The sequence below is a fragment of the Poecile atricapillus genome, chromosome 7 (genome assembly GCF_030490865.1).
Source record: "Poecile atricapillus isolate bPoeAtr1 chromosome 7, bPoeAtr1.hap1, whole genome shotgun sequence".
NCBI classification, from domain to species: Eukaryota; Metazoa; Chordata; class Aves; order Passeriformes; family Paridae; genus Poecile; species Poecile atricapillus.
In genome coordinates, this window is record NC_081255.1 from 17,552,043 (window position 1) to 17,562,824 (window position 10,782).

At 36.2% G+C, this 10,782-nt stretch overlaps 1 protein-coding gene across 1 annotated transcript in view; it reads right to left on the reverse strand.

Moving 5' to 3' along the window:
- RPAP2 (RNA polymerase II associated protein 2) overlaps positions 1 to 10,782 on the reverse strand; it is a 35,973-nt gene that overhangs the window by 24,430 nt on the left and 761 nt on the right. The window contains exons 2-10 of the mRNA XM_058842884.1: positions 10,560 to 10,605; positions 9,706 to 9,820; positions 8,917 to 9,015; positions 7,811 to 7,876; positions 6,491 to 6,579; positions 4,275 to 4,310; positions 2,468 to 3,404; positions 2,058 to 2,152; positions 239 to 319 (exon numbers count right to left, since the gene is read on the reverse strand). Coding sequence (XP_058698867.1) covers positions 239 to 319; positions 2,058 to 2,152; positions 2,468 to 3,404; positions 4,275 to 4,310; positions 6,491 to 6,579; positions 7,811 to 7,876; positions 8,917 to 9,015; positions 9,706 to 9,820; positions 10,560 to 10,605 — 1,564 coding nt within the window. The remainder of the gene's footprint in view (positions 1 to 238; positions 320 to 2,057; positions 2,153 to 2,467; positions 3,405 to 4,274; positions 4,311 to 6,490; positions 6,580 to 7,810; positions 7,877 to 8,916; positions 9,016 to 9,705; positions 9,821 to 10,559; positions 10,606 to 10,782) is intronic.

The window sequence follows — 10,782 nt, forward strand, 5'->3', positions numbered from 1 at the left end:
AGACCACTGGCCTAGTTTTTAAAAATCTACAAATACTCCTGGTGACCTAGCCACTGTTAGGAGCAGGAAAAGGGCTGACTTGTTAGTCCACAGGGAATGTGACATTACCTACATGAACACACAGCTAGAGAAGGGCAAATCTGCAGTAGGGCCCTCTCTGTGCCCAAATCACAAATCCTTCAACAGCATGTATAATTCATTAATTTATAAGAATCTCTACGTAAAGACCAACACTCACCGGAAAGTTTTGACAAGATTTTTTAGCTCTGTGTAAACATCACCTGAGGCAATCTGAAGAGGGCCCAAAACTGCAGATAACCTAGAAGGCAAACGACACCAGTTAATATATATTTTCCTCTTTCTCATTTCTTCTCAAGTAGGACTTCCACCAAAGCTTATCAAAGTTAGTAAAAAGGAAAATAAATTGACTTTTGTGCAGCAGATGAGGCCTGTAGTTTTCATTTCAGCTCTCTCTGTGCACTGTTTGGGCCAAAATCTTTACTTTGCAATCACTTGTTTTTAAAAATAAGAAGCTCTAGTTCAGTGTGAATGTGAAGATTTAAATATAGTTCTACATGCATATACTTACTAATTTCACCTTTCAGCTCTGAAAAAATATTCTTAAAATTATGAGGATTAGAACTACAGGCCTTATAAATTTTTTGAAGGTTTATATACACTCAGCTCAAAAAGAACAAAAGGAAAATGCATGTGCAAATGAGGTATTCACACATAATACACCTGCTAACCTCAGTTTCACACAGATGCAACAGAAATGTCAGTCCACTGTGAGCTTGATAGTTGAAATCAAATAGATGATAGTTATCAGAAAATTTCAAGAGAGAAAAAGACAGGTTTCCTCCTTACTTATTTGTGCATAAAACCAGATAGACCCCACAAACTGCACATACTCTTTAACTAGTTGTCAGGATTCCCAAATGATGGAAATAACATCCTTTGTTCTTCACATTTAGGATTAAACTTTTGCCTCTATTTACTTGTTTAATAGTTAAAATTCTCTTGCATTTGAATATCCAGTGATTTGCATTTATATGCACATAACACATAGGTCATCAGTATCCTGGAAAACTGCATGTTTTATAAAAACAGAACACAGGACTCTTATGATGCTGGGCTTATTCATTGATCTATCACAATGAAAATTATCTCTTGATTGTGACAGGATGACTGCATCAGCTCAGGAAATTTAAAATAATCAACACTTACAGACAAGACACTTGGGGGACGGTTTGATTCCATGTTTGTGGCCTACCCACACATGGTGCAGGTAGAGAAAAACAGAAAGGATTTTCTTCTTATTTTGGTGGGGATGGTGGGGTTGATTTTGAGGTCTTTAAGTTGAAAAAAAAGCTTCTGTAAAACCTAGTTTGGCTAGGTAACACAAACTACAATGACAGAAAAGTAAATACCCTTACCCAAAAACAACAGAATCATGACCTTCAAACACTCATTATCTGCACTGCATTGACAATTAGAATATTTTCAAGGTCCTCCCAGCATTGAAAATTTTATAATTCTAACAGCTACATCAGAAATGCCTTAATCTCTTTTGTGTGACTCCAAAGCCCTTTTATGTAAAGAAGATCTGATGTCTGGAAAGTTTTATGATCCAGTTCTGAGGGCCTTTAGTGGTTGTAGCTAGGGGCATACTGATACCAGCCATCCAAACATGTATTAGAAACAGAGTCTCTCTTTGTAAGACCTATGCGTAAACAATTCCAAACATTTGTTTACAAGTAACAGTATGCTTAGTATACAAGACAAATATCTGCATTCCTCTCAATCAATTTCAAGTTTTTCAGTCTAAACTTAAGCAGCTGGTACCTACAGACTGTGCAAACTGGCACAATGCAATTGTACTACAGCTGACTGTTGCAGAAATAAGCAAGTCCTGTAGGGCAGTAATGGCCTCAAGTTATGACTAGGACCACCTAGAAAAAGCCAGACCCATCCCTGGACAGTGTATTTGTCACTTAAAACAATGACAAATGAGCAACAACTTCAGACTGACATTCACCAAAGTAAAGGGTACTTACGCTTTTCTCAGTTTTTCAAGGACGATTCGCTTCCTAATCTGCATTTGTGCATTTGAATCAACAAGTGGGAAGGTGAGCTCTTCCTGCTGATCATCCTGTATTAGACAAGAAATTTCAACAGCTACAACCTAGTGTTTAATTAAAGCCAGTACATAAAAAAAGTCACAGATAATCAATACATATTTAAACATTAAATAAGTCTTATCTCTGAATTACAAAAAAACCTCCAAACTACTTTTTAATGGGCAGACACTTGCATAACCTGATGCAACAGAGTATACAGCTAATGGAATCATCTCTTTCTCCATGTGAGATACGCAGCCACTTATGACAGCAGAAACAAAGTACTAATTCTTCGAAGGTCTATTCAGGCTTCATACAACCTCCACACTGTTCTACTAGACACTTACATCGTCTTTGCTTGGATATTCCTCTGCTTGTGCTTGTGTCACTGCCTCTTCAGCCAAGATGCACCTTCCTTTATAGAACTCCTTTACTCGGAGTTCTAGGAACTCTGTTTCTTCTTTTAATTTTTCATAATTAGGCACAGGCTTAACTACTCCACCTGAGCCAGTGAAAGGTAAAGAGTAGTTCAAACTGTTTTCAGTCTCCCCTACAGCAACAGTGTCGAGATCATCAGGTGTATCTAAGTCATCCTCATCAAGTTCTTCAGTCTCCTGGTTGACAGATGCTGTGCACTCCGATGAGCACAAAGAAGTATAGTTTGGGCCATAGAGAAATTTTAAAGTTTCCTCAGTTCTCCACTCCATAAGTGTTTGCCTAAGCACTTCTAGTAAACTGCCTTTGGAATTAATTTGATGCCTCAGTTCAGGGTTTTTATGTTCTGTTGAGCTAGCTAGTATTCTTTTCAGATATTCTGCTCCTCTTTTGCCCACACCTAGAAAAACTATCTGTGATCCACATGTGTTTTCAAAGAGTTCTGAAGCACCTGATTTCCCTGAAGCAGTATTGTTTGAAGGTGGTGCAGTTAGATCATTATGAACAGAACAACCATGTCTTCCTTCCCGAGTGTCTAATTTACAATGAGAGAGCTGTTCAGTGGCTTCTGTCACATCTGCATCTTCAGTTTTAGGACTGGTATGGACTTTCTGAGCATGTTTCTTTTTCAGGATGCTTTTTCTGGGCACTTGCTGTGCAAAACTGGCTGAACTTGACTGACTTCCTGGCAGGACAGAAGAAATAAACCCTTGTTCAGTATCAGTACTGCTGTCACTGGCTGTGTCATGAGAACCAGATTCACATGGATCTGAAGATGTCCTAGGATTTTCAATGTCAGATGCTTTAATTACTTCATCACGTAGTTTCACCTCTTCTCCAGACTGTCCACTGCAATAGAAAACCCAAGTCATCAGTGAAATAAGAAATTGCTTTTACCTGCAATAGCTTTTCATTCTCATGTAAGAATGATAAACAAAGCATTTTCTGCCTTATAGCAGAAGTGTAATTTTTTGCTTTAAGAATCATAAGTGCTCTTCTAAAAGTCTTCCTGAACTCTAAGAATTGTACTATTCCACAATCAAAATGACAAGTACAGAGACTTTAGAGAAGTGAGTTCTTAGCTAATTATTGGTAATTAGAAAAGAATAGTTTAAACAAGATATTATTAAAGACAGCAGAACAATGTCAGACTTAGCATTATGAGTAGTGCAATTTTAAAATGAAGACAGGCATGCTAACATATATAGGAATATAGTACCCTTAAATCAGGGGAACAGCTCAGCTGTTTCAGCATATATGTTTGCCACCTAATGGCAATGCGTTGCAAAAGAAAACAAACAAAGTTGCACAATACACAGCACGTGAGTACAGTGAGATGACAGAGTAGCGTGATTTCATTTTGGCTGATATAGACCTTTTAGATTAAGAAGTACAGAAGCTTTCATCACATATAATTGGCACTATTTTCTTTATAAAAGAATAGATAGCATAAAATATTCTAAGTACAAACAGTGTATTTGTTTCAGATTTCAACAGGTTCAATTAAGATACACAATCCAAGAGCAGCTGTACACTAAATCATACAGATCAAATATGCTGGGTTAGAATCACAAAGAAAAAAAAAAATGTTTGCATATGTTCTAGTAAGGTCTTTTTTATAACAGAGAAAATCAAAGATTCCCTTTTTCATCTGCTATGATGCTAAAATTTCTAGCTATAGGTACATCTAAAAACAACAAAAAAAATTGTTCAGTGTACCTCCGTCCCTCCTTCAGCAGCTCTATGTCTGGTGGTCTGAAAAAAGAAGACAGAATGAACATTTTCCTGCTATTCTCTTGAAATACACATAAGTACAAAAACAGTTGAGTTTGGAAGGGACACCTGAGGATCTTCTAGTCCAACAACCTCTGTTAAAAGCAAGGCCAGCAAGAGCAGGTTTGTGCACGTGTTCAGGGAACATGACTTTGTGTGCCTGGAGCACAATGCTGTTACAATGAACAGAACTTAACCCAGTCACCAAGTTCCACAAAGGTTTGTCAGAAAGGACCTCTGGAAGGCTCTAGTCTGATCTCCTGCTTAAAATGCAACTGTCACCAGCCCTAGGTTAGGTCAGCCACAAATTCATGAAGTTTAAATCTTGAAAACCTCCAAAGATGGAGATTCCAAAACATTGCTGAGTATCCTGTGTCATTCCACCATAACCTCAGTAAAATATGTTTCCAAATGTCTAGCCTGAACCATTCATGTGATTTATCTGTGCCCATCAACCGAGAACAGTTTGGCTCTGTAATCTTTCTAACTTTTTTCAGCTAGTTGTACGCTGCCTTCAGACCACCCTTTGGTCTCTTCAAACAAGTGAACATGCCAAGATCCTCATAGATCATAAGGTTCCAACAGTAAAGACAGTCCCGGACTATTTACAGGAAAATGTTCCAATTAATGCAAAAATATGAACATTCAGGATATTTTTACTTATTTTAAATTTTAAAAATTAGGCTATCAAGTTATATTTTTTTAAGAAAATGGTTTTCAAAAGTTTCCAGAAACTAAAAATATTATGAAAAAAATTCTGATGAGTTTCTTTCCAAAGCTCTAGTTGCAATTCATTTACCTCAATTCAGTTATGAGGCAGCATCACAGTCCTATTCCTCTTATCCAATACCAAATGTTAAAAATCTCATGTATCCTATGACTGAAAGAAAACTTTTTAAACAAGCACTAAATCCAAGTCAGTGCATAAACACCTTTCAATATTTAAAAGACCCCACAGGAAAGCTGCACTACTCCTATCAATAAACTGAGTTTGGAAACTAAAGGTGATTAACACGGATTTAAATTATTAGCTCCATATAACTCTTCTTTGGAGTTTTAAGTGGAGGTTGTACTCTCTTTTGTCACAGGAATTTCAGATATTCTACTACGTCAGTGTGTATCGGTGTGTGCACATATATGTGGCTGTGCAAAGAGGTGCAGCTAGCCAGAAACTACCTGGGAGTTTGTGTTTTGAAAATATTGCCTCTCCACCACCACCCAGAATGAATAATTAACTATGTCAGGCATAACAGAACTATACACTTTTGATGTGAAGAATAAGGGGAGATTTTAAAAATACTTTTCTTTAAGATAGCAAAACAATACCTCAAAAGCATTGGTAAACTTTTAATGAAGAGTCTAGTTTTACCTACTAGAATACCTCGGATCTGATGAGGCTGCTCTAAAGCTCTCTTTTCATTGATACTATATTTCATATGACACATATAACTCCACCTAGTTTCTTTTGTTCAAAGCCAGGAGACTATGAGAAGTAGTGTATTGAAGAATGAAAGCTGAGTAAATCTGCTGAACATTGCCTATGCAAGTCTTTACTGTTCAACAGTGACACCCATTGGCTCCATCGATTATTTACAAGCCCATGTTTCCTTTGATGGGAACATGGACTGCATACACTGTTCCAAAATGTGTACTGCAGAAAGAACATGGGCAATCAGAAACTTAGACTGGATAAACAACCTCTTCATGACTGCTTTCAGATACAAGCATTCACTATCTAAGCTCAAGATCAATGTCAAGTGCTGTGCTAAAATTAGAAAATCTTTAGTAACAGAGTAAGATTATTTCATCTTGTACATGATATGGTTTGTACGAATTCAATCCTAGTCAATCCACTTTGAAGTTAATAGGAATTAACTTTTATAAGTTAATAAAGTTAACTATTATTTCTGACTAGTCTGCCCTCTAAACTAACATGGTCATGTCTGCTAAGCAGATGTGAACAGTACTTACCATATGAATTACTGTAATCCATACAGCTACAACACTTTTAAAACAAACACCATGCTAAGCTAACATGTTAACATCAACTACCTCTGCTTCAGCCAAATCATTTTGATGTGCTGCAGCTACTTAAATACCACTGCAGATGCACAGAGAAATAATATTCTCAAAAGGTGCACTGAATGTACAAGAATACTTACTTTTCCTCTTCTCTCATCCACACTGGACTTTTGGAGATTTGAGCTTCAAAATATTTAGATGCTCTATAGCAAAAGTTGCTGCAAAAGCACTGGCAATGAGAGAAAGCAAGAAAACACAACTAAGGCAAACTTTAATACACAGAAAGGCATACAAGCAATTGCTTTTAATGCCTGTAAAATTATGTACCACTACTTTCAAGCCCATGGCCAGGTTTTTAGTTCACGTGAGAAACAACACTCATCGAACAGGTCTATCCCATTCTGCACAAGCCACATTTAGCTGCTCCTTTCTTCCCCATTTTTCTGCTTTCTGCACTTTCATTACACACTGAGAAGCAAACCAATGTTAGATTCTATATAACAATAATTTAAAAAAACCCCAACAAATGAAACTGTTCAAAGAGCAACCCATTACCCAATATGCTGTTCATACAGCTTGAAAGACATACAATAAAATTCAGATGTTTAATAATGATAATTTTGGTTAGCAATAGAACCTGGTATTTTGCAATACTTGGAACAACATGTAAAAATCTGAAGCATCTTTAAAAATTGATTTGCAAACTTGCATCACAAGGGAAGAAGACAAAGCATCCCACTTCTTGTTGGAATCTTGCCTGATTGTTCAAGAAAGCAATTCCCAAAATTTTGCGTATCCCAGAGTTTTAGTCAGAGGAAAGGAATGCATACTAGTGACACTGAAGAAATTTGCTCCGTAACTGGAGACATTTACCTTAAAATTTAGTGTCTAAGTGCCTGTAGGTGATTGTTTATCCTATGAACAGGCAAAGATATCTTTTATGCAACCACCTGTGAATATGCCTCCAGAAAGAAATGTTTTGTGAAGAGTTAGGTTTTATGTTGAAAAGTCCTCTAAAAAGAAACCTAACTGTTGCCCAAAAAAGAACACTAAGTAATATATAAGATGTAACTTGTACTACATTACTACAAACTTCAGTGATTGAAAAGGATGCGCACTTTGATCCTGCTAAAGCTCACTGACTATGCTGGAGCAAAATAAAGAACATCTTTTCACAAATGCCTTTAACAGATCAGGTGTGCCACACTCAAACAGCTATCCAAGTAAAACTTTCCATGTTATGTTTAAACTTAGAAAACATGTGTATTTTGTCTCACCAAAGATATCATCTATAATGTGAAATGCACAGAAAATTTCATGTTCAAACGGTTTGTTGAAATTATTTTCATAGGAGCCAAATATATTTGCCTCTGAGTCAAGCCACTATGAGTGCTGTTACCAAATGCATTTCTGGTGTTGCCACCATTAAACACATTCTAGAAATACACTTGTTACCATACCTTTCTTTCAGTGATATCATAAACTCTGTTCGTTTTTGTTGAAATTTTGTACTTCTGCTTTGGCACCTAAAACAATATACTTTAATCAGTAAGACTGTCAGCTCCATCATGACTACAGAGAAAAACTTCATTCTCAACTCACATATTTGGGTATGTGCAATATATTCTATTTAACTGAATTTTGTACTACAACCACCTTTTCTCTCAGTTCTTCTGACATTGCACCTTCTCAGATGTAAGAATAGCAATTCATCTCTAATCATATACATCTCATTAATCAGTAAAAGGCAGCTTCAGAGCTAAAAGTGCTGAACATAAAACAATGGAGCTGCCATGGCAGAAGCTTTCCTTATGTCTAAGTGCTGAGCAATTACAGACAGGTCCTTCCATAATCCAGATCTATTTATATGGGAAACCGTCCTGTCGGACCCCTACCACTACCCAGACAAACCCAGAGCAACTTATGTAAACTGTAACAGTTTAGAAATTAACATCTGTGCAAATATATGAAGTCCTGAACAGTAAATTGTTTTGTACTTGAGTAGATTGTTTTCAGATAATCACGTGTAGCATGGTATTACCTCACAGGCTATCTAACTGACCTCTGAGTTCTGCTTAAGCTCGCATGCATCACACGTCAAGAGGGGTGACTTTCACCTTAACACAGCTGACATACATTTTCATAGCAGATATATATATGCATTCACATAATAATATCCCTGCTTTGTATAGCTTTTTCAGTTCAACCTTTCTCATAGACATCTGCTGCTGCAATGACAGAAGAACAAGATTTCAAAGTTTTTCATTCACAAAGGAAGGCCATGAAGCCACAACTCATTCATCTTTATCAGTGTCAAACAGATACACAGATTGTGATTCTGACCATACAGTAACTGATTCTGTCACACAATGACTGCTGACTACAGATCAAATTTCACCTTTCACTTCAGAAGAATTATACTGAAATGGAATTATATAATGCCTAGCTCATTACTTTTCAGTAATCTGTGCTTAATATTCTAAGTTTAAAATTAAAAATAAAATGCAAGAGAATAAAAATTGTGAAAAGATTACTTTGATAACAGCATTAAGGCAAAGCAACTTACATTTTCCAGTTTATTCTGACATAGAGGATAACCACACAGTTTGATGATAGACCGTTCATCAACAACATCTTTATAGTGAGATGGAGTAATACATTTTCCCTACAATGACAAGAAAATAGATCAGCAACAGATACTGGAAAACTTGTCAGTTTCTGTACTCAAAACATCTCTTAAGCATATAAATATCTTAAATTTTGTAACAGTTATCTATTAATTTTAATAAACAATATTGAGAACCTACACAGTAGAAAAGGTAAAAAGGTAAACAGAGAAGGAAAACAGATGTGGGCATTTCTTTTTTACATATACAAGATCTTTATCATTTTGCCTCTAGTGGCAATAGGTGGCACCTATTTCTGTAATTTTCCTTTATTTACATGTTTTGTACACCTATTAATCAACACATTTACAACCTTAACAAGAGTAATCATCATACCATTCCAGCAAAACTCTGTTGCCAGGTAACTGTGGTGCATTGTAGAGACTTTGTCTAAATTTACAGATGGTATGATGTTAACCTAAATTTTTACAGTACATCTGTCAGTCTAGAACCACAGAGGTATAAACCAAGGCTGTGATAAGAGTGAGAATTCATTAATGTACACAGTCCTGCAAAACTAGGGCATGTTTTCACTGCAGAACCCTTAAAAACAAGGAAGTTGTTATAAGAGCTGGTACAAGAGGGAATCAATGGTTTAGCTATTTTAAACTGCACCAAATTGTTCCAAAAACTTTTTAAAAAAGTATCACATTAAGATGCAAAACAGTATAAAAACTTGCACCACCTACACAATTTAGAAGAAACTCTTCAGTAATGTCCTCTTCCAGGAGCTGTTCAACAATAGACAATGCTTTCTTCTCACATTCAATCTTCTTTCTCAGTGCAGCCTCCAGAGCTTCCTTCCTGTAACAGAACAAACAACGAATGATAGAGGACAAATTTCCATAAACAATTTTCCAACTGTATTTTTATCTTTTTTTCTTAAATATAGCTTACATTTTTCTGCATCACACCATGCTGGCCAAACAAAGCAACAAGTAACTGGACTAGTAATTCTGTTATAACTACAAAGGCTTATATATTTTATATTGGTCTTCTTTATTTGCTGGTCAAGAAAAGTACTGACTCTAACTGTATTGCAGTACACTCCCCAGATTTTCTTGCAAGAGGGAAATCCAGAACTGGCTGGACAAAGAACCTGGGACAATTTATGGAGTGTTGTGAGAAAAAGAGGAACTGTGTAAGACATGAAGAATGGGAAGGAAAAAAAGAACATGATGAGTATGAGGTTACAAAGTAAATGAGGGAATAAAACAAACAAATGCCACTTCCTGAGTGTTTTTTGATGTCAATAATTATAAATGGCAGGTATGTAAAGTTAAGACAGCAAAAAGCAAGCACTACAGACTAAGGAAATACAATCTTGGCGTTTACAAACTTTTAGTACATTACACAATGCTCAGATGTGCATGCTGTTAGAAGTTACACAGCATCACTCCAAACATGTCTACATGATGTTGATGCTGGTGATTTACTGAAGTTAGTCATGGTACTCTGAAAAAGCAAAGCCTCTGCAACACAGAGACTACAATTTCAAAGTGAGGCAACACAAATATCACATACTGTTCCTCAGAAATTATACCTTTGAGCAGCATCTTCACTTTTCTGAGCAGCTGAATGCTTATTTCCTAGAAGTCAAATATACAAATATAGAAATTAGTGTACTTTTTTAACAGTGGAAAACGTTGGAACCCAAAACAGAAAAATCTCTACACTGTAAGCAGTCAAGATAATTGCTTAGTAACTTGCTTTTGATGGCTGTGATTTCAGTAAGCTGGTATTCAGCAACCAGTTAGACACACTTT